This window comes from Lolium perenne, chromosome 2 (genome assembly GCF_019359855.2).
Source record: "Lolium perenne isolate Kyuss_39 chromosome 2, Kyuss_2.0, whole genome shotgun sequence".
Taxonomy (NCBI): Eukaryota; Viridiplantae; Streptophyta; class Magnoliopsida; order Poales; family Poaceae; genus Lolium; species Lolium perenne.
Window position 1 is genome coordinate 198,111,584 of NC_067245.2, and position 23,412 is coordinate 198,134,995.

Sequence of the window (23,412 nt, forward strand, 5' to 3'; positions counted from 1 at the left end):
TAACCCCCTGTCCGAGAAGCCGGACACACCTGGGGGGGTAGCCTTGGATATAAAACCATCTCAAATCACTTTTGTGCATGCCATGTGGGCACACACAAGTTTTCCAGCGATTCCGACGCTCCGGTGGTCTGTAACTTGGAAAACCCTAGGGCGGGGACCCCACACATCTACCCCTATAGCTTTCTCCGTGCGAGGGTTTACCAGTGGACTTTTTTATTTAGTTTGCTTTGTTTAGGACATATGTACATGGAAACGATAGGTTGGGCATACTTTACCATAAAATAGGCTCCGTTCGAGCCATGGCGGGGTTTCCACATACGGATCCTGGATTTTACCAACTGGTAGCCCATTATGCGGAAATCGTCAACGCCGGGTACATCCAAGGTTAGCCAAACCTTACATCACACTTGTACATGTATGTTAGGGGCAGAAGCAAGTTTTCCAACAATTCTGACGCTCCGGTGATCTGTTTCTTGGGAAACCCTAGGGCGGGACCCCTAGGGTTAGGGTTTTACCAAGTGATCTGTTAGGGTTATAGTTAGGGTTAGCAATGTATGTGGAAACCCTAGGGTTAGGGTTAGAGTTAGGGTTAGGTTAGGGTTAGAGTTAGCAATGTATGTGGAAACCCTAGGGTTAGGGTTAGGGCTAGAGTTAGGGTTAGGGTTAGAGTTAGCAATGTATGTGGAAACCCTAGGGTTAGGGTTAGGGCTAGAGTTAGGGTTAGGGTTAGGGTTAGAGTTAGGGTTAGAGTTAGGGTTAGAGTTAGGGTTAGGGTTAGGGTTAGAGTTAGGGTTAGGGAAACCGTAGGGCGGGGACCCCGCGGATCTACCCATATGTACATCGATAGCAAATGTTGGGCCTAGTGGCTCCGGTTGACCCGTCTGCGAAGAGCGTCACCCGTGGGACCTACATATGCCATCTACGAATTCTTAAAAAATAGAACCATTTTTTACATAATGCATACTAGTAAATAAATAATAGAAACATAATATAAAGTAATATGAGAGAGAGAGAAAAGAAAAAATAAAAAAAAAAGTCTATATGCCGAGGGTGGCCGTCGGCATAGGGTGGCCATGCCCTATGCCGAGGGTAGCCCTCGGCGTCTGTCTGACGCCGTGAGAGGGCGGTGACGGTGCGGGTGCGAGGGGAGGTGATGGAGACCTCTACGCCGAGGGCCAGGTAGACGCCGACGGCGGCCCTCGGCGTAGGAGCCTATACGCCGACGGTACCTAGACGCCGACGATCGGCTTCCGGCGCTGCCCTGGCGAGGCCGTACGCCGACGGCCCCGATAAAATGCCCTCGGCGTAGGGTTTGGCCGTCGGCGTATAGGCCCATTCCTGTAGTGTATGTACACGGCGAAATGCTTTCCTATTTGTGCGCCTCAGTAAAAAAGAACAACCGCACTCTACATTAAGCCGTATGCAACGGATGGCTTGAAGTACATGCACATCGGTGGGTCGATCCTCATGATGGACAGTATCGCAGAAGGGACACTCCAGATCCCGTCACCACAAATCAAACCCGAAGCAACCGCGCCTGCAAATTCCTCTGACTCCTTGCGGTTCAACCTCTCCCAGACAAACAGGATGACCGTCCCGATGAACATGTCGATCGCAAAATATGCTCCGATGTAGAAGGGAATAGCCATGGCCATTGGGAGCGGGACGTATTTTGACACGCTGCCTGGAGTGACGTCCTTCAGGAGGTTGATAGCTATGGCTGCAAAAAAGAAGAAAGTGCAGATTGCTAGGCAGTGCTGGGGCAGCGCTGAGAATCCTTCTACACCCAGGATTGACATTTCACGGAAGATGACCGCGTATGGAGCTTTGAACATGCCATCAGGATTGCCAATATCGAAGGCCGCCCAGTAAAGCCAAAATGTGAGAGGAGCAATGACACAGCCTAGGGCAGTCCCAATCAACTGTGACACAAACATGGACCTTGGCGAAGAGAGGGTCAGGTAACCAGTCTTGAAGTCCTGCATGAGATCGGCAGTTGTGGATACAATGGACATCATAACACCGCAAGCTGCTAAGCCCGCAATCACACCGCCATGCTGGCCAACCCATGAGGCAAAAATGAAAAGGCCAATCTTTCCATATGTGGATGCAAGGTTCCAATCTGTCAGGCCAGTGCCATAAGAGTTGCAGAAGGCGAGTAGGGGAGCAACAACATAGGCAGAGAGGACAAGGTACCACTTAAACTGTGGGAACATCATTGGTACAGTCGCAGTTGATATTGCTGCAAGGCCCACAAAACCAGATCCTGCCAACCAAGGAGGGATATTGTCTTTTACAAATACCTCGTTGAGAAGTTTTTCCTCGGATGATAACTTAGAACTTCCATCATCTGCAACAACAGAAAGGAAAGAAGATGAGATGCATGCATGATTTATGATATATTGGTAGGTAAACCGTAAACACCATACAACAAGAACGTTACCATCCTGAACCCAGACAAGAGGGAGTCTTCCTTGCTTTGATCGTGCATTCACTATTTCCTTGATAGTAGCATAAATGATCTTAATGATGTTATAGATACCATCACCAAGTATCACGGATACAGGTATGAAAACCTGGAAGGCAGGGTAGATACAACTTAATTTTTGTTAAACATAAAATTGTTAGAGACTAGTCAATCTCTGAACAAAGAATAATAAGTAGTAATCCAACTAGATGTGCCATCGGTATGTTCACTAAGTAAACATAGAAATCTAACAATTTTATCCTTCAACTCAGTTAGTCAAGATCACAATGTCCACTTGTGAATACACATGTTGACTTCAGATACACTTGGCTAATTTATTATGGGGGGAAAACAAGCAACATTGTTTTACCAAGCATTATGATTCATGGTCTAGTGGATTGCCAGTTTACAGTATGAAACTTGAAGTTATTTCCAATCAGTAAGAAAATTTCAAGTAATAAAAGCGCCCATTATCGAAAAAATCAGTAAGAAAAAAATCTTCAATCATTATACCTTGTATCCATAGAGTCCTTTGAAATCGTTGCTTCCCAGGTCAGCTGGATACCACTCCCCAGCTTTCGTGGTTATATATGGCCAAAGAAAACCCCAAGATATAATGGCTCCAAGCAGTGTAGAGCAGTTAACATGCAGTGGATGGTCCATTTTGAAACATGGGTAATTTCATATGACATAAGTTATATCAGTCACATGACAGACATGGTCAAAGCAGCTTAGAGCCCTAAGGAGTAAGGAGACAAGAAAGGCAAGTTTCTTTCGACCTTCAAAACTAAAATGTATTCGTTCAGTGTCTTGTACGTTGAAGGAATAAAAATACATTAAGGAAAACATACGTGTTTTTAAATGCAGCAAGCCCCAGAGATGGGAAATTATCGAAGCCACAAGAATCCCCAGCACCACTGAAGAACCACTTAAACAAGTTCCAGATAAAACTAATGCTTAAATACTTCCCAAGACAGCTAACTTGTTTCCTGCAACCACAAAAACAAAATTAGTAGCGTTAAGGCTCAAGAAACTTAGAAAATCGATAAGGACATTGCAATTTAACAAGTACAAGTAGTACATGCTGCATGAATACTGTACAAACAGAGGAAATTGGTATTTTCTATCTTCAGATCCACCCTACTGCACTAATTAAACAATTCATTGCAGACACCTTTCCCAAGAATGATAAGCTTCTGAGAGAGAGGGAAAGAGCATATGGCAACATTCCTTTTCTTAATCAAATACTACCTCTGTTCCAATGAACAAGGCGTTTTTTTAAAAGTCAAATTACGTTAAGTTTTACCAAGTTATTTGAACAAAATCATTAGCATGTAGAATACAAATTGCATATCCCTGGATACATCATGAAGTATATTTTTCATATGATATCTATATTATATTATAGTTTTTGTTATATTTTTCTAAAAATTTGATCAAACATTACTTACCTTCACTTTTTTTAAAGGCCTTATTCATTGGCATGGAGAGAGTAGAATTCAACTGTCCTAAATAGATCAATAAAACCGTGTACGACCGGCGGTTTCTATTTGAGCATTACAAGGACAAAATATGATGAAATTACCTAGCGCACATTCATTTACTCACTAAAGTGCAGTCAAAATAGGCTATCATATCCCCTAACTACTTGATAGATGAAATGCATATAATGGTGTCTTAACCTCAAAAAGAAATATAATGGGCTGTCACTTGCAACTTCACGAGACTATTGTGGCAAACTATTGTTGTTCTATATAAAGAAAAGGTGTCATTGGTCTAACTCTAACATAAATACAAGAAGATTTATTTTAGATTTGTTTATAGGAACCATCGTACAGAAGACCAAGAATTGATGTACATTGAAATATAAGTATAAATTAACGAAATTAAACTATGATCCGTTTCTTACTCCGCGAGCTCGGCTCCACTAGTAGTGTGGAAGCTATTTATCAACATTGCGGTAGCAGTTCCACTGGGATAGGTGAGCTTGTAATCAATTACCATCACCTAGCAAACACAAAAAAAACATACGCTAAATTTACTAAATTCATCCAAAAACAAAAAATGTTATCAGATAAACATGACATATGCGTGGTTCCAAGACATGAGTGAGTACCTTGCGCAGCGCAACAAGACTAAACAGACCGAGGAAGCTAACAACAAACATGAAGCCGATCATCCAACCCAGTGAAGGATTCTTAACATCCTCTGCCCTGTTACCAGGATAATCAGCCCCGATAAGCTCATAAGTGTTCTGATCCATTGCAAGCATGTACGATCCGAAGCCACCTGCATGCGTGAACAGAAATGTCAGTTCATAATGTGAGCTCCATAAGAAGGGGTGAATGAGAATTCAGAAGCAAAATTTAGCAATATTCACTGCACTCCCAACTCAGGGAACGCACGTAGCATGAACCAGAGTCCCCAAAATCGGACGCGTACCGCTGAATGCGATGCCGTAGCAGGCGACGACGCAGGTCTGGATGACGGTGTTCTCCTGCCTGGTGAAAGGCTTGGAGACGATGCCGAACCTGGCGAGCGCCGCCGTCCAGGTCCGCACGAGGAAGTAGCCGAGCAGGCCCGCGGCGACGTTGAGGGAGGGGATGATCCCCACCGTGAGGTTGAGCCTGTGCGTGATGAGGCAGAAGAGCACCCCGAGGATGGCGCTCACCACTATCCCCCGCACCGTCAGCTGCTCCCGCCACGGCGGCGGCACCGTCTCCTCCGCCGTCGCCGGCGCGCCGGCGAGGAGAGGGCCATTCAGCTCCGTCGCGTCCGCCTCGGATCCCATCTTCCCGCGGACGCTAGTGTCCCTCCTCCCTCGGGTCTTATGAGTTCGTCGGCAGCTAGACTAGCTGGTTTCGTGTAGCGTAGGAGACGAGGATGACGAGGAGGCTGGGAGTGATGAGGCGGGGAGGGTGTGTATTTAAGCTCAGCTGCCAAGCTCCAAACTGCCATGCAGGCCCCATCCGTCAGTTGTGATTTGGATTCTTCATTTTTGCCATGAAGACGTTCAGAGTTAGACTTGGTCTGTGCCACGGTGGTCAGAGAAGCCGAATTTAAAAGTGAGCGCGCCGTGAATCGTGCTCGGTTTCCTACCGTGTCCCCGTCCGTAACATGCGGGTGGTGCTAGCCGGCAGCTCGCTGTCCGGTGGGGCCTTGTCGAGCTAACCGTAGCCACACAGTTCTACTGCGCCTGCGTATGTTTGCAGTTTGCTGCGCTAATCAACCGTGCAGACGCTTAGATTAAGATTTTGTGGGTCCAGATGTAAGTGTAACCACAAATATACAGTCGCTAGAACCATCAGGACGCCTGCATTATATCCCTGCGGGGCCGGGTGTAATGTTAGCCACAAATGTACTGATTTGGTGCGTTGCTAAACCTGAATCATGGGAACACAGCTGGGCTGAGTATTGGCAATTTGGCACGGCTTGGAAGAACTATGCTTAAGGCCCCGTTCGGTTTGGAGTTCCAGAAAACATAGAAACAGTGTCCTCAAACTGGTAATCCTTAAATTAATTTAAATACCGAGAAAATACGAATTTGAAGGTCCAAAACGGCTGGCGGAGATCAGTGCCCTCAAACCAACCCTCAAAACGGAATTGGTTTGAGGGCACTGATCTGCGGCCCAGCCTTCAGACCCTCAAAACAGGATTTCAACAGTTTCTTTAGAATTTCTTGCAACAGCAACAATAACAATTTACAGCACATAATAACCATTCTAGCTATCTAAAACACCAACAAATAATAGTTTCAAACACACAATAATAAGTCGACTTATTACAACAATGTTTTCTGCAAATTACAATAATAGTTCAAAGCAAATAGAACATGAATAAGTGTTCGAATCAAATGGAACACGAATCAACTAAAACAAAGGTAGATCATTGGCCATGGCCAAGCAGCTGCTAGTGGTGCTCGACCAGATCATCGCGGAGCTGGTTATGAGTGCTGGCATTTTCAATATCCCGCTATGCTTGGAGAAAAGCTTGAAGGCGATCGGGGTTCCTCTCCGCTCGAACTCGGGTACCAACATTATCATAAAAATATGGCAAATTTAACCCCCTCTCATCCTTGAGTATCATGTTGTGTAAAATGACACAACACTTCATGATGTTCACAAAGGTTTTCTTATCCCAAAACAAGTTGGGCCTCGAAAAATGGAAAATCTTGCTTGCAAAACACCGAAAGCTCTCTCAATGTCTTTGCGGGCTGCCTCTTGTGCCTTTGTGAAATTAGCTTCTTTCTTTGATAAGGGTTTTCCTTTCTTCTCTTTAATGGACTTCACAAGAGTTGCCTACTCAGGATAAATGCCATCGGCACCTGAAGCTAGTCTTGCAAATAAAGGAGACATTTGAAGCACATTGGTGTCATTGACTGTTCCCGACAACCCAAAAGCATACCAAATCCATAAGTCCTCCGATGCCACGGTCTCAAGCACAATGGTAGCATCACGGCTTTTACCGCAATACATTTCATGCCATGCCTTTGGGAAACTTTTCCATGTCCAATGCATGCAATCTAGACTACCAAGCATGCCCGGCCATCCCCTTTTTTCATTCATCTCCATCAATCTCTTTGTGTCATGCTCGTTCGGAGCTCAAAGATACCAAACACCATACAAACGGATGACCATCTTGGAAAACTTACGCACGGACTCCGTGGTTGTATCTTGGCCAATGCGAAGATAATCGTCCGTATAGTCCGCGGGTATGCCATAGGTGAGCACCCGCATTGCCGCTGATATCTTCTGAAATGCACTAAATTCCATGGTGTCGGCTGCGTTTCTATGCAAGTTGAAATAGTTTGTGTTGGCCTCGAAATCTTTCACTATTTTCACAAACAAGTCGCGGCGCATTCGGTACCTTCTACGGAAGAGGCGGGTGGATATGTTGGTGCCTCTGCAAAATAGTCTTGCATGAGTTGGTCGTGGCCGAGAGCGCGGTTCCTAGGGATGCAAGTGCGACCCATCTTCGACCCCTGCCTCCGATCAAGTAGCATCGCGCGGACCTGAAGCTCCTTCACGGCGACGAGAGCAACCTTCATATCGATGTCATCGTCTTCGAGCAGCTCTTCGATGACCGAATCATCCGAAGATGACCAACCGGAACTGTCGGACATCGAACTGTCCATGTTCGCATCAATCTAAATACCGAGACACATACAATTAATCTAACTAAAATGAACCAAAAATGAAAATACAAAAATAAAAGGTTGGAGCTTACCGTCGCGGGCGGGGTCGGAGGCTGGGAAAGCTCGTCGCAGGCGGGGTCGGAGGAGGACGGGCTCGGGGCGGGAGAGGCGGAGGTGTACGAGAGGCGGCGGGGTCGGAGGAGGACGGCCTCGGGGCGGGAGAGGCGGAGGCGGACGAGAGACGGCGGGGTCGGAGGCGGACGGGAAACGGCGAGGTTGGAGGTGGCGGCGGCAGAATCGGGGTGGCGGCGAGTCGGGGCGAGGCAGCGGGGGCCGACGGCAGGTCACGGCGGTGGGGCGAGCTCGGCGGAGGCGGCGGGCGGGGTCGACCAGAGGAGGAGGAGGCAAGGAGGAGGTTGGGGGAAATTTCAGAGGAGGAGCACGAGAGTGCATATATGGAACATGGGGGCACGTGAACCCACTTTTTGAAAAGTTCGGTTTGTGATGTCAAAACATGTTTTAAAAATTGAAACACAAAATGATTTCCCAGATGATCTCAAATATGTGCCCTGGACATGAGTTTCGTGACGAAAAAACCTTTTATTTTGTCTCGGCAAAAAAGTGAAATTTTGCAGGGCTATATAGCAGTATATATGTGACGTATTTTGTCTTTTTTAGATTCTAAAATAAAAAAGTGATTTCTCCGCGAAAACTTTCTACACACATGGAACATGCGTACGTACCCGGATATTTTTATTTCAGAATTTTTTAACATTTGGAAAATGCATTTCCAACTAGGATTTACATGCACCCAGGTTCAAACCGGACTTTTCCGGAGGAGCACGCATTGACCAAAATGAAGGGCCCTTCAATTTTGCCTCTGGACCTGCACTAGTCCAGATCGAGTGGGGAAATGAGGGTTCGGCCTTCAAAAAAATTTGAGGATTAAAAGGTCTCATGGTTCCGTTCCGTCCCTCGTTGACACACTTTTATTATGCTGACACGCGGTTGGCACCAACATTAATTTAGGTTGACCAAATGCTAAGCTAACCCGCATGTGGATATCCAATGTAGCGTTGCCACTTGTGAGGCCACAGCTGGGCACGATATTTACGTCCGGTGCCACCAACAGACTTATTTGAGGGCCACCGGGATGCTTTAAGATTAGCCACGATGGGAGTATCACAAGTAGTATCATGCATGCTGTTGGCAAAAATCTAATGTCTCATATCAATTAATGAGGTGAGAGATGAGGGTAGTACTCCCTCCGTCCCGGTTCACAGGACTCACATGAATTTGCATCGTGACCAAGCCAACAGTTTATTGGACATAAAACTCTTCTCAAATCTTACCTCTCTCCAATCAGCTGTCTCTATTTAATAGCGAATGCTAACCGACTCCATGCAAAAACGGAAACGGACCACATGAAAACTCCTTTGGTTTCGTACCGCACCCGCATGCACAGCGCGCTTAAGAAAAGGAGAAAGAGAAAGTGGGGAGTAATTAGAGAGGGTTACTACTTGTACTTAAATGCATGCATGCTTTAGTGGGATGATATTATGGGACAAATATTTTTTCAGAGTAGGCACTGTGAACCGGAACGGATGGAGTACGTAGTATCATAATATAATACCGTATCATGACACATAAACCTAGAAAACTTCATGATAAATACATCATGTACATATATTTGCATTGAGATTCTACAAAACATTAAATATGACATAAATATGATACCATATTATGAGACTATGCATTGTGGAGGTGATATCACAAACTAGTATCATGTACATGATACTAATGTATGATACTTTCCATTGTGACTAGTCTAAAGTATCGTAATTTTTACTTGCGGATTTTGAGGCTGTATTTAGTTAGTTCAAGCAATACTCCCTGCATTCTCAAATAAAGTGGATGTTTTAGGTTTAATATTTATCCATAAAAGAGTGTACTTTTCTCTTTCCTATGCTCTTTAAAAAATACTTCCTCCAATTCATAGTAGTTGACATTAATATAAATGTATCTAGGCAAATTTTAACTATAGATACATCCCTTTTAGTGGAAGTGATATGGATCAAAGGAGTAGGAAAAAACACTTTTCTCTCATCACACAAGAATCAAGACCAATAACATTTAGTTCATGGTCTTCTTATTTTTTACATGCACTTACCTCATTGAATGTGAAGAAATTAAAGAGGTGAAAGATGGCGTGTGACATTTTCTAATGCAAAATCCTTAATATGCCTTGAAAATACCCAGATATACACTCTTTCGAGGACGGAAGGAGTACAGTAAGAACCACCAATTAAATGCTGAAATACGTTACGCCTCAAAGACTGAAAGAACTAGCACCGGTTGACAGAAATTGATGCTATCTGACTGATGACGTCATAGTTAGTACAGGATGATATTGATCTACTCCAGCTATATATGGGCACAACTGTTGCTGCTATGGAGGTGCCATTGCAGCAATAGCTGCAACGAAGTATATACCCTTGTAGCACAAAGGTTTGGATTTACAGGTCAAAACTCAAGCGCAATGCTCGAAAATGATTGAGGATTGGATCAAAATAAAGTGGAGAGGTGCCCTTAATTGGCATCTGTGTTTGACTAAGATGCCACATGGGCATGTTCATCTACATGAGATGCATCTTTTAACTGTACTAGCTGAGGCTGCGGTTGCCAAGTCCAGCGAGTTTTGGAAGGCCGGTTGTATATTCAGATAGGCTGTAACCCTTCTCGACCTTTTCAGCTTCAAGGGGAAACTCTTCGAGCGTCTGAAAAAATTCAGATCAAAAGGATGCTCGACACATCAGTTGAAAAGGTCATTTAGGAGAGAAGTAATACCCTATGTGCTTGTTCGAGAACTTGGAGCGTTTCTTGAATACGCTGCCGTCTGATAAGAACTTCATCTGTTTCCCTCAGCATTTCATCAAGTAGGTTCTCTCTACACATCAGATAATCATTTTAAAATAGTTCTTTCAGATAGGAAGTAATCTCAAATTGTAAGATTGAGCTGCTCACTAGTAAGTACAAAAACCAAAGGCAACTCACCTGTATAGTTTCCGAATTAAAACGTTATGGAGCTCCCGCTTTGTGTGGTTCACCTTAAGTAAAAAATATCAGTCAAACACCGGTGTCACTAATACAGCAACTACATTGCAAGTTACATTCCAACTGCAACATTGATCAACAAGCAATTATACTTGGCTGGCACAATGAGCGTTGACTGAAGTTATTACCTCTTGGCAACAATATTTTAGTTCATGCAAGACTATGCTAACTAGGAACAGATGGAAATTGTAAGTTCTATCATGAGAAATGTTGAAGATCGTGGGTAAAATGTCTATGTTTCAGAGCATAGCAATATTATATGGGATATACATCTACAGAGGGAAATATCTATCATAACATCCACAAGTAAATGATGCATCCCAGTTTTCATTGCTATTCAACCTTCAATATTGGAGGTATGAACTTTTTTGAACTCTGACAACTGGCGCAAAGAACAACAAATAAGAGAGTCCCAAGTCAAGTAGAAATATAATGCAATACACCAATATGTAGATAGTCAACGTGGTACCTTTCACAGGGACCACTGCAACGTAGATGACAAACTTACCAGAAAGTGCATTATAGCTTTTGGAACTGCATCCTCAATACTCTTTCTGACAATGTCATAGTAAGATTTGACCAATAGCTTCACAATTGCTATCTCTGTTCTATCCTGGTCAGTCTTGTTTTCTGATGGTTTCAATGTGATGGGTGGCTGGTACAAATAAGGACGACAATTAGAGATTAAAATATTATTAAAATCGGAGGAATTCTGAATTTCAAGGCTCGCTTGTGATAGCAAATTTTACCTCTCTTAACCGAATCATAGAGTATAAGCTATTTAGGACTCGCGGTCCTGGCATGTTTGACAAACTCCCACCAACTAGAGAGTTACCCTTCTGGCCTCCACCTGCTGCACTTGTTCCTACATTTTTTATACCAGATGTCAGATGATAACCCAATAATATATCTCCTTATATAAAGCTGTGGCAATGAACACTTGGACAGAACCATTTAACATATTGTAATTTCGAGGTATTGAACACTTCAATATAATGTACTCCCTCTGTCCCTTAATATAAGACGTTATTACATCTAATATATGAGCATATTTGATGTAATAACATCTTATATTAAGGGACAAAGGGGGTAATTTGCAGGTACTAAACACTAAGGCAAGTTAGATATAAACAAAACTCATTTTTGGGCTAAAGCCAAATATGTATGAGGATGTGCCTCTAGAGTAGCTCCAAAAATGGTGCACAGGGTACAAGGAACAACGCATGTACAGAGTGCTCGACACATATCCCCAGGATTTATTTACTCCTTAAGTATGTCTAGGTTAGCCTTTCTAATCAATCTACCACTGTAACGTTGTTGAAAGGTATATAATATCCTATTCCTACCATGTGAGTACAGATTGAGAAAACCTTCACAAATCATATTGAGAAAACCATCACAAATCATATAGGCGGAACATATCAATTAGTTGAAGTTTCGTATAAAAGTACATGCATGTCATTATATCATTGCATAATAGTCAACAGTGTATATTGAGTAATGGTCAACAGTGTGTATTGGACTCTTCTGGAAAACAAACAGTGTATTGGACACTGAGTGTGTTTAGATTACTACCTCACTTAGCATAGCTACACAAGATTCATCTAACGCATTTAAGATATAACTCACAAAAGTAAGGCTCAATGTCTTGGTTGCGTGAAGGCTAAAAACGTAAAAATGCAGAATATACTTTGAGAACTCATCAAACGTATTTCGATCACTGTTTCTCGAGAGCCAGGTCAGTAAAAGTATCTACACAGATGGATGGGGCAAAATGGGTGGTCGACGACTCCACAGCAGTGACGCTCTAATGCATGCCCTAATGGATGGTGTTCAAGACAAGAAACAATCTGGATGACCACAACTCCACTAATCCAATATTGTTTCCATAGTCACTTGTTTCCCATGCTGGAGACTTGATTCACCTCTCCTCGGTCATCAAGAATTTGCAGCATGGTTGCAGGCCAAATTGCCACCAAAATGCATATATTTTTACAAAATGACTAACCTCGCCTGTCAAGGCTAGGATTTTCCATGACTTGGACCCAAACATACTCTGTGTCAATATCTGAAATGACAAGTAAAAGAGGATGGAGGTAGTGTCTCAGAAATCAGAGAGTTATAATGGAAATCCAATCTCATCACTTAGCAAAAAGTACGGATTGAAGTTCGCAACCGAAGGGTATTCACATCATATGGCTTCCAAGTGAGTAAATGCTCTTTTATAGATGTGCTACAAACCAAAGGACAGAAAATTGATGCACCTGGGCACCAGTGATCCTGTTTTTATAAAAAATAAAAAATCATATTTTTGAGTTTCAAAAAAAATTGAAAATAAATCCGTATATAGTCAATGTTGTATTCCACAAACGTGTAAAATATCAACTTGAAATACTTTATATTATGATCTACACAAAAATGATAAAAGTGTAGATCTGAGTAGTCATTTTCAAATCTCCCAAACATATCAAATTTTGTCATTTTTGTCTAGCACAAAATAAAACGAATTTTGGGTTAAGATTTTCCATGATCGTGAAATGTATCATTGACAATCCCTAAAATTATTTTCAGATTTTTTTAGTAACTTGTAAAAATATCTTTTAATTTTTTTAAAATGGCAGGAGCACTGGAGCTCGGGAGCCAAAAACACTTTCCGCAAACCAAAGGTATACAAAGGTCAATTTGGTTATGTCATACCAAAGTTCAAAACTTAATCATCAGAAGATTTCTTTTTATCTTTGTTTGGTATGAATTTGTGCCAAGCAGGATTCAAATTGCCAGCACCTGTCAGATCAGCTAGGTTTAAGGGCAGGTTATACCAGCAAGGTAGCACCAGTGACTCGTTAAATTCATGTTAAACCACTATGGGGCAAACCATGTAGGAGTTGTGCTATTTCCACCTCTGGACATTAAATGTGGCTATTTTCTTCTAAACGAAAAGTGAAAAGATGGTAGTATGAATATGGGTGGTGCATCTATGCATTGCTACTAGCAAATCCCATATATGACCAAGTCTGACTGATTCAGTCATCTGGTCTAGGGTGTAGTTTGAACGGTGTCCTGTGTGCCCAACGCCTGGCCTGGAGCTTCCTGGGAGCTGCCTAGATATTGTTTGGTTGCAGCCTGGAGAAGCCACGGAAATGATGGCCTAGATCTACCGGCACCTTAGTTAGCCTGCGCTCCTGACCCAGGTCTTTCAAGTTCAGGCCACGTGTTTCAACTGGAGGATGATCTACGATACCAGTATGCCAGCAGTAACAGTAACCAGGCAGAAAACGGGACTACCTCTTAGACAGGTTGCTCGCATAGCATACAAATAATGGTAGTATCTTACTTTATATATAATATATAATTGGTTAAAATATGAAATGAAATGAGCTGCCAGGAAAGCCTGACTCAAATGCAATATCATATGAAAAGAATCATTATGCCCTAATAAAGAATAAAAATGTCATGCCAGCCTGAAGTGGAAGAAAACAAGGAGTCAACTCAGTGTAACCAAGGACATCGTGCTTGCAGAAGATACAATTACAAAATCTCGAAAGCAGAATATATGTACAGATCAGAGCTACAAGGGTTTACCTGCATCAGTATCAGGCTGAAATCCCTGTCCAGCAAAGAAAACAAGACAGAAAATGAAGTTGTATAAAAATGTTAGTACCATCTTATAACACATCTAGAAACCAAAGTCGAACAGTAACAAGATATCATTTGAAATCTGCTAACCTGCTCAGCTGTTGCTCCTCTGGTAGCATCTCTTGCAAAAACAGCACGTGACTTTTGACCTCTTTCAGATTTGAGCTGTATATTGTTCTCAATAGAAGATTTTAACTGCATCTCAGAACTTATAGCAATACCATCCTGCAATAAAGGAAGTGGAAAAAGGATGTAATACTTTTTGTCCGGGTCAAACCAAAATCAAATGAGCTTAGCAGCTAATTATAAGTGTTCATCATGCATGTCAAGTACCATCTTATAGTGGTCTACACTTGAATTATTGGTTAAATACACATGATGAATCCTTGCTAAATCCACCAAACTTGGTGTCACAAATTGATTTATTTTTCAAGAAAACGCAAAAAGCCTTTGTGTTTCATTTCACTGAATAGATAGAAGGTTCAGAGACTCAGAGTACACTCCTCTGATTTCTTTTTCAGAGTCCTGAATTGATTTATAGCCATATAAATCTGATGGCTAATATTTACTGGCAACTTGATGTGTGAAATACACATTTCTCGTAATTTACAATATAATTTACAATATACTAGCACTGTAGCAAATGGGGAAAACATAATTTAATATAAGTACTCATTATTAAATTATTTCTTATCTTCTAAACTACTCTAAGGGGAAAAAATAGGTCATGCATTGAGCATATATAAATCATGATCTATAAAATGCAATTAGGCAGAAGTTAGTAGGGAGTTGATTAGGGGATTAACAATTCCATGATAAAATACAAGGATTCAACTTTAATTCTGAGCCGTTGATAAGAGATTTATGTGCATCTAAGATCGTACTTTTATTACTGTAGATATTGTTTGATTGTGTTATTATCTGTCGGCTAAAATTTTAATAGACGGCAAGAGCGGCTCAATGAAACGATATTAGTGCTGTGAGGGGCCTAAAATAGTGAATAGTCATAATTGACCACACTAACAAATAATCAAAGCTGTCAATTCATGTTATCTCTCTTTTTTTAGTGGTGTGATTTCGACATGTGTGGTGACACTATGTGATCCGTCAAGATTTTGACACAGAACTATTAAAGCTACGGGCGATTTGTGTATAAATTCAACAAATTCCATCCACATTGATTTCAGAGTTACCATACAATTTGAGCTGCTCCCATCAGTTGGTTGTTTTCTTCAAAAGGAGCACTTGTGGGTGACGCTTAGCATTGAATTTTTACTGACAGGTAAACTATGATTAATGGTGCTAAAAAAATAAAACTACTTTGCGGATAGCAGAGCAGTTGAACGCAAAGGTACAGCCAAGTCACACCCATTCTTCTTTATGTTATTCAGGAATAGATGCGGTAACATGAAACCTGAGGTGGAAAAGGTGGTACCTTATGAGCCGATAGTGAAGTTGGTCCTCTCAAAGGTAGACCATCGTGCTTAGCAAGTTCAACAACCTTGCTGCCTCCAACAAAGCTTGAATGTGAGGTATTTATGTAATCCATCTGTAGAAAGATTTGCATCATTGCATACAAGAAAATAGACACAAAAGATATACTCACAAGCGCATAACAAACCTAGAGGCTTGTTAACATGTATCAGGAACTCCACTATGAATTAGCAATCCATGTTCCACAAAATTCAAAACCAAATATGGGCTCAAGCTCATAGACTATAATAACCTAAACTTAGTTCTTGCTGATGACAAATGAAGTTCTCACTACAGAAAATACTAACAAAGGGAGAAAAAAAAAAGAAACACAGTTCTATGTATTCAACAGTATTTAAAACAGAATAATAAAAGCAGACCTAACCAACTTTCTATAGAACACTTAGAAAGACTGTACATAGAGGAGGGAAACCAGTAGGTTGCTGCAGCCACACCGTTAATCAACCAATTTCTTTTCAAAGCATACACAATAGTGCAACAAAGCAACTTTCAGTATGAAAGCAGCCCACTGTTTAATGGTTACTTTCAGTTGGAAACCAGGATTGAGGAAAGTAGAAGCTCCAAAAATTAGACTCCATCACCAGAGTAATCCAACTGTTACCTACTATTGGCAGATAATTGCCCATAAATCTAAACACTTACCTCCATTTCAATAATATGGGTTATCATTGTTTCTGCAGGTCGAAGACCATCTCTCAAGAAATTGCTAACTGATTCACCCATCCGCCTTTTAAGAATTGGGTATTTCTGCAGCTCACTGGTTAAGCAACCATGGCTGATCTGCATTATTCAGGATTCCTTACAAACAACTTGATCAGATATTCTAAGAAATAAAAGAGTTATGAATACATACTTTGACCAACTCATCATAGATAAACTTAGCACACTGAAGACTTGGATCAAGCAAACGGCCTATCTGCCTTCGGACAAGAATCTCAAAAGGCAACTACAATTTAACAGGAAAACACATACTTGAGCATGGATGAGTTAGGTAAAAAACATGAATTGGAATAAAAATATGTTTTTATGCAGAGAGGAGATAACAAAATTTAACAAGAAAGGATTGCATCGTCTAGACAAAATTAAACCTCTGGCAGAAACATAGCACCCTTTGGACCGCCAGAATTCTGTATGCTAGTGCGAATATCTTCATCGCTTATGTTCTTGCAAGGGTCAACTTCCTGCATATAAGAGTGTAAGTAACTAAGAAATTTGAACTGCAAGATTCATCACAAAAAAAGGGAATAATGTGAAAAGTATACCACATATTGTTATTTAAAATTATGGGAATACAAAATGTAGTTTGTAACTCCATACAGCTACATACGAAGGTAATGTTACACTGACTCAAGGTAATTGTTTCTGCCAGAAATTAAACTATTTGGCAGGAAGATTTACTCCCTCCGGTTCAAAATAATTACCCAAAAATGGATGTATCTAGACATGAAGGGACAGATCACAAGGATATTATGTGGGTAAGAATTTAGCAATGGCTGCATACAGGATTAAATTGTAACAACAAATTCGAGATAAAAAGATAGGATGCCAGGCACCAAAGAACAAAGCCATTACATAAAATTCAAACCCCTGATTTGATCTACAAAAGTAACAAAGGAAAAAAAACCTAAAACCTCTATCATTTTCAAGTAAAAGTATTCATCTCCCCTCTTTTTTAAGGGGAGAATTGCGCCCATTAAAGCCATTTTAACTCGCATAGTACTCCTAAAATATGCACCATTCAGCACACCATCGTGATCATACAATGTAAACCTGCATTGTTTGACTTTCTCTTTATTTAGATGAAGCATAACACTGAGTGGTATTTTTGCAAACTAGTTTCTGGTAGTGCTGCATGAGGAACTGGTCTGATGTGAGAGCAATTTTCTCTTTATTTAGAAATTTCATTAGCACATCAACACATAGTGAATTGTCATTAGATAGACACATGTCTGCTATGCAAACATGTAAAGGTTATTGCTTTTGCAAACCTCCAAGCTCTTGACAAAAATTGACTGAAAAATGTAGTGAATTCTTGCTCCACCAGAAAGCTGATCTGTTGACACTTTATTTTTGCCCTCCACCATTGAAGAAAAGGCTGAAAACAGGAAATTTAATATAAACATTGGAAAAACATAGCTTTGATAAAATCAAACAGGAAGCTTGAAAAGAAGACAACAGTTGCATGAAAATCACTTTGCATAAGAGGTTCTTAGTAATTATTTCTTTTTTGATCTATGCGGTCGGAAAACGTTCTCAAGTCTAAATTGCCATGTAATTCAAAGAGTCACATAAAGATAAACAGAAACAAGAAAATGTTTACTAGACAGTTAAGATAATTCAAGGATAGTAGTACTTTTTCGGTGTTCTGACATAATTACTGAATGGGACTAAAAAGGATTGTTTGCATCACTATAACAGCGTTCATAATTCTAAAAATGTTTTAAAAAACATAATTTAATACCATTGGTTTTACAACGAATGGAATTATGGAACAGGTTAATTTTCTTTACCTTCACAATATTTTCCCAATATGTTCAATAGTTTAACTCCCTGGCCAGCCTGCAAGTATCAAAGACCAGAAAGGCAGGGTTGAGAGGTAAAAAAAAATGTCACTAGGAACAAACTAAAATGTTAGTGAAATAAGAGAAGACCAGATAAATATATGCTTATTGAGAAGAACACGCATCAGGGAGCCAGATGCGATGTGTCATTTATGTGGTTCGATAAAGGATGACATAAGAGTGGTTACTCTTTGCAATGCATATAACGAACTAGAAAGTAGAAACATATGCACAGTTAATGCATCGCAGCACTACAAGACAGTTGCATGATTGCATCATAAAGCAACTATTAACAATGTATACTTATGGAGGTATCTATACGCAATTACCGTTGATTCTGCAGCATCACCATAAGCAGCATGTTCCTTTGCAACTGCTACCAACTGAGCATTTATTCGAGATTTCAAACCTGGAAGCATATCAGTAATGTGCTTTAGTAGAATCTGCAAATAAGAGCCAAGATATTAATGAGCTGCACAGATAGAATATCATTAGCAAATGTACTAATACCATTTGTGGATGAAAGGTGCCCGTAGATACTGCATTAATACATACTTCCTCAGTTCCTAATTATAAGCCACATAGTTTCTGGCACGGAAATCAAAGAATGCAATTTCGGAAAAATTAAACCATGTTTGGAGGGGATTAACCCTAGGCAATTAACATGAGCTAATAGGAAACTTTGCATAAGATAAGAAAACGTAATCAAATTTCTAAAAATATTGTACATATAATTGGCACAATGCAATACGCCTTATATTCTGGACTTTTTCTCAAAAAACTATATAGCTTATATCTAGGAACGGAGGGAGTATATGGTAGAAGTTGCAGAGTTTTCAGCAAGGCTTCCATTACAAGAAGTATTAATTTTATTGACCACGTCAGTTTTCACTAATTTACTCTCCCAGTTCCTTGCTAAAAGCCCAAACTGGAGGTTTCAACTTAATCATGAAAGCCCCATTCTTGACCCTTTATCATGCAGTAAACTGAGACTAATTCATTCTAAGATCAAATTAATCTCCGAGAAACTTTTCAAGGAAGATCGTTCAGGATATTATTGACAAATGAAGTACAGAGAGACCACCTACATAAAAAGATACAAGGGCAAAGTACAGGAATAAATATTTAACAGCAATAGGCCAATACCATATTTAACTTCTTGGCTAATTGAGGAACACCACAGCATTGTGAAAGACCGTGATAAGCCTGTTAAAACAAAAATAGAGCTAAATGCAATCAACCACAGATTTTAAGAAAATGTCCTAATTCACAATGGATGGTAATGCTGTGAGAAAAATCATAAGTTCTGGGCATACAGGTAGAGTCGAGAAAAACTTCTCCTCAAAGGCAAGTGCATCTTTAATGCTTCGGTTAAAGTTGATGTCCTGTAGGAATCATCCATTTGTTAGAAGTGATAACAAATAGTTTAGAAATTTAGGTGGTAGTATTATCATCAACTGATAAGATCCAAGTTTACATGACCAATACATACTACAAATCAAGAAATTTAGAAATATAAGAGCACATGGGTTTATTATTCACTGTTCTATTGTGGTTGCCAACATGAACCTTGCACTAGATACAAAAAAGAGAAACTGGAACTGGAAATTTAAGATGACAAACAAAATTATTAGGAATCATAGTTATGCCTAAGAATATACCTCTTGGCTGCGATTCACAATACCTACATAACCAAGCTTGAGAGGAATCACATTTCCCAGTAAAAAGTTACGAGCATCAGTTCCCCTGTCCATGATGTCCAACTATGGCCATCGAATAAAGATTTAAATAGCAATCATTAAGTAAGCTAAGAATTTTGCAGTTCGTGTAAAGCACATTAATACCTTGGTGATAACACCAATTGTCCTCGATCCTGTCACAAATAGAGCAAACGGTTAAGGTTTACACTTCATACTTACTTTCCACCACAAGGAAATTCACAATCAATTCTTTAATAGAGTTGCTTAAGTACCATCAGGATCACCAAGCCTTGCCAGTTGAAGCGCATCAGAATTAGCTAAATCTGCATTTGCGGGTGAGACAGCCAAGATAATGCAGCTTGGATGCTTAATGTATTGCATGATCATTGTTCTTATTCTTGACTCAATATCACTAGGCTGATCTCCAACTGGAACCCTAGTTATTCCAGGGAGGTCAACCAAGGTGATGTCAATGACATTCGGTGAAAAGATTTTAAGACGGATCTGTTTCTCGGAAACCCCTTTGTTACCTCCAGCTTCTTTGTCAGTTTCCGACTGAAAGTAGTCAATATTTCATCTCGTGAGAACATTATGAAGGTATTGAATTAGTGAATAATAGAATATCATCATATATAATTTGAGAGATTCTACAAATGAAAAGGCTAGAATATAACTGAATACGAGTAAACGAAAAAATCAGTGTCACATAGTTCAGAAGTACATGCTGAGTTGCAGATAAAATGACATATAAACCAATCAAGTTGGGATATGAAACCCAACAGAAATAAAAGGAAACCAAAACAAGAAGGAGAAGGAAAAGGAAAAAAGAGAGTGAACTAAGATTCCGGCACAATAAACCAAATATGCCTCCGTTCCAAAATATGTGACATTCTAGCAAGTGTGTGATCAAACCTCTTAACCTTAATTGCTAGAAACTACTTGTACTTGTTAGACATAAAACATACCTTCATATTTGTCATGAAATATAATATCACAATATATACTTACTATTTTTTTACTGCATATTTGTACAAATATTTATAATCAGACTTGCTCACTGGAGGCTGTGCAGAATCTAAAATATAATGTGTTTCCAAAGCACAGTGTAAACACTCAACAGATTAATGATCATGTAGGATAAGGGGGAAGTGCATCAACCACACTATGAAGAAGGTTACATGCTCGCTGAACAGCTGATCAAGCACATATCTCTGAAGTACCAACCACCAAGTGTGCAACTTCACAAGACCCGCCAAGATAGGATAGGCATGTAAGCACATGACAAACTCTCCTAAGTGTTCCATAAAGGCAGCATTTCTGAATTTCAAGAATATACTTATAGCATATATGAGTCTCTCACATGCTAATCAGCTAATGTCTAATTGGCTTCAGCATTTGAGCATATACTATAGCTAACAAGCACCAGTAAGTAAATTGAGCAACTGACTGCTAGTAAACAAGCAAATCAAGTCTGATGTTCCGGAACTGCACAATAATATCTAGGTTACTTGCATCTTGCAAAGTGGTTCCTTGAGATGGAAAAAAGGAACAAAAACTACCTTCAAACTTTGACCTGATTGTGATCTTCCCACCATACAGGAATAATTACATGCTCAGCGCAAGGTCCATAGAAAATGCTAAAAGTGCATGATTCACGTTATGTGCTACCAAGTTTAAGGAACAGTTATTTTTGACAAAATAAACTAGTGCCAAGATAAACATTAACTGACTAAAATGTAGCCCACGATATTGGTCAATGCTAGGGCAGAGGTAACACGCTAAGCTAGCACACTCGTTTGCTCCGTCCAGAAATTATACAAACTGCAAAATGCCTATAACCCTTACACGAATTACAATCCCTGTTTAAGTCGTGGAATCAGCAAATAGAAATTGCCTGCACAGTACGAGCAGCAAACAAGCAAAGGTACAGAAATCACTAAAACTGAAGCACAGTTTCTAAGTTTCCAGCACCAGCATTACAGCAAACATATAGCCTACACTCGGAAAACAAGCCTGAGACCGAGACACTCGTTTCAAGCCCCCAGCAAAATCAAACGTATCGCCTGCACGCACCAAACAAGCAAAATCTACAGCAATCGCAGAGAAACTGACCTGGATCTCGCGCTTGATGTGCTCGAAATCGTGGAATCGGCGGCCGGGGGCGTGGAGGAACTCGCCCCACTCCTCGGGGGCCGAGTGGCGCACGAGCTGGAGCACGAGGGGCCGGCGGGTGCAGATTTCGGGGCCCCTCGGGAGGAAGTCGCGGCCGACGAGCGCCTCCAGCACACTGGACTTGCCGCTGCTCTGCCCGCCGATGGCCGCCACCTGTGGCAGCTCCACGCCGGCGGCGGAGTCGCCGTCTAACCGCGCCATGATGTCCTGCAGCCTATTGACGAGCGGGATCACCGCCTGCCCCACCGTCGCCGGGTGCGCCGCCTCAGCGGCCGCAACCGAGTCCGCCATCGCCGCCGACAGCCTTGGGTTTTGGGAGACGAGAGGAAACTCGTAGGGCTTTTTTCCTCTCTTTTCTCCTTGGCTGGGTTTTGGATGTGTCTTTCGTGTGAGATACCTGTCCTGACCTGGATTTTGCTTTTTCCAAATTTTGATTCGCGAGGAAAATTTCATGATATGGTTTTTCTAGCACTAATATGGAACCTCGGGAGGGAGTTTTTTTAGTTTTTTTTTCACATAACAAAGTGTCGTCTCATAAAACATGTTGAATGTTAAAATTTAGATGTACCTATTACTATTTGATATCTAGATACATCTAAATTTTTATAAACCTTTGAGGGAGTATTTAATTACCTACTCCTTTGGCTCCATAAAAGATGTCTTAGATTTAAACAATGTTCAAAAAAGCGGGTGCTTAGTTGAGCTTAAGAGCGTAAACTTAGGTATTAAACACGATTAAGCGGTGTGAGTAAGCGTTGAGCGTCGCTTACGCACGCAGAAGCGAGGCGAAGCGGAGAAAAGCGGCTCGCTACGCGTCCATGGTCAGCCGACGGTGATCGAAAAACTAGGGTGGTAGGTGGGAGGGAAAACAGCCAGATAAGATTCCCTAACACCTTTCCCCACACCCGAGAGAGATGGAAGGGGATAGAGGCGGCGCACATCTTCGTTGTTGGTGAAGCCTCTCCTCTACCGCCCTCCAGGTCTTCCTCTAGGCCTCTGGACATCGACTCTGCTCCTCCAAGCAACCTTTGTGCCCCTTTCGTCCCCTCTCTGGCCCGGCACCCAAAGTTATTGAGCCCCAGATCGAGCTCGACCTACTCGACATTGGCCGCCACCCGTCGCACATCAGGTATT

The 23,412-nt window shown here is 41.1% G+C and overlaps 2 protein-coding genes across 5 annotated transcripts; both read right to left on the bottom strand.

The window, feature by feature from the left end:
• Positions 1-1,345: 1,345 nt before the first annotated feature.
• LOC127334339 (probable metal-nicotianamine transporter YSL6) lies at positions 1,346-5,258 on the bottom strand. Its single transcript, XM_051360771.1, has 7 exons — positions 4,910-5,258; positions 4,584-4,756; positions 4,377-4,474; positions 3,271-3,456; positions 2,981-3,122; positions 2,444-2,576; positions 1,346-2,350 (listed from the first exon to the last, which is right to left on the bottom strand). Exons 1-7 carry the CDS (start codon positions 5,256-5,258, stop codon positions 1,407-1,409), a joined length of 2,025 nt encoding a protein of 674 aa, XP_051216731.1. The 3' UTR covers positions 1,346-1,406.
• A 4,680-nt stretch (positions 5,259-9,938) lies between these two features.
• LOC127334340 (dynamin-related protein 3A) lies at positions 9,939-22,640 on the bottom strand. Of its 4 annotated transcripts, none has more exons than XM_051360774.2 (21): positions 22,219-22,640; positions 20,379-20,661; positions 20,251-20,279; positions 20,068-20,169; positions 19,723-19,791; positions 19,553-19,612; positions 18,736-18,849; positions 18,356-18,404; positions 17,834-17,940; positions 16,934-17,026; positions 16,699-16,791; positions 16,488-16,625; positions 15,787-15,900; positions 14,442-14,576; positions 14,298-14,322; positions 12,724-12,783; positions 11,465-11,568; positions 11,224-11,370; positions 10,656-10,708; positions 10,449-10,548; positions 9,939-10,378 (listed from the first exon to the last, which is right to left on the bottom strand). In XM_051360774.2, exons 1-21 carry the CDS (start codon positions 22,567-22,569, stop codon positions 10,265-10,267), a joined length of 2,340 nt encoding a protein of 779 aa, XP_051216734.1. In that variant the 5' UTR covers positions 22,570-22,640; the 3' UTR covers positions 9,939-10,264. The 4 variants fall into 4 exon arrangements, with proteins under 4 accessions (XP_051216734.1, XP_051216732.1, XP_051216737.1 ...); XM_051360772.2 differs by having other exon boundaries at positions 11,465-11,580; XM_051360777.2 differs by lacking the exon at positions 12,724-12,783.
• Positions 22,641-23,412: the final 772 nt, after the last annotated feature.

Coding starts and splice junctions, on each gene's coding strand:
- LOC127334339 (XM_051360771.1), bottom strand. CDS start 5,258: ATGGGATCCGAGGCGGACGCGACGGAGCTGAATGGCCCTCTCCTCGCC. Junction 4,757..4,909: donor CTACGGCATCGCATTCAGCG/GTACGCGTCCGA, acceptor TCACGCATGCAG/GTGGCTTCGGATCGTACATG. Junction 2,577..2,980: donor AAGGACTCTATGGATACAAG/GTATAATGATTG, acceptor CCTGCCTTCCAG/GTTTTCATACCTGTATCCGT.
- LOC127334340 (XM_051360772.2), bottom strand. CDS start 22,569: ATGGCGGACTCGGTTGCGGCCGCTGAGGCGGCGCACCCGGCGACGGTG. Junction 19,792..20,067: donor TTGTGAATCGCAGCCAAGAG/GTATATTCTTAG, acceptor TGATTCCTACAG/GACATCAACTTTAACCGAAG. Junction 10,379..10,448: donor TTCTCGAACAAGCACATAGG/GTATTACTTCTC, acceptor GAATTTTTTCAG/ACGCTCGAAGAGTTTCCCCT.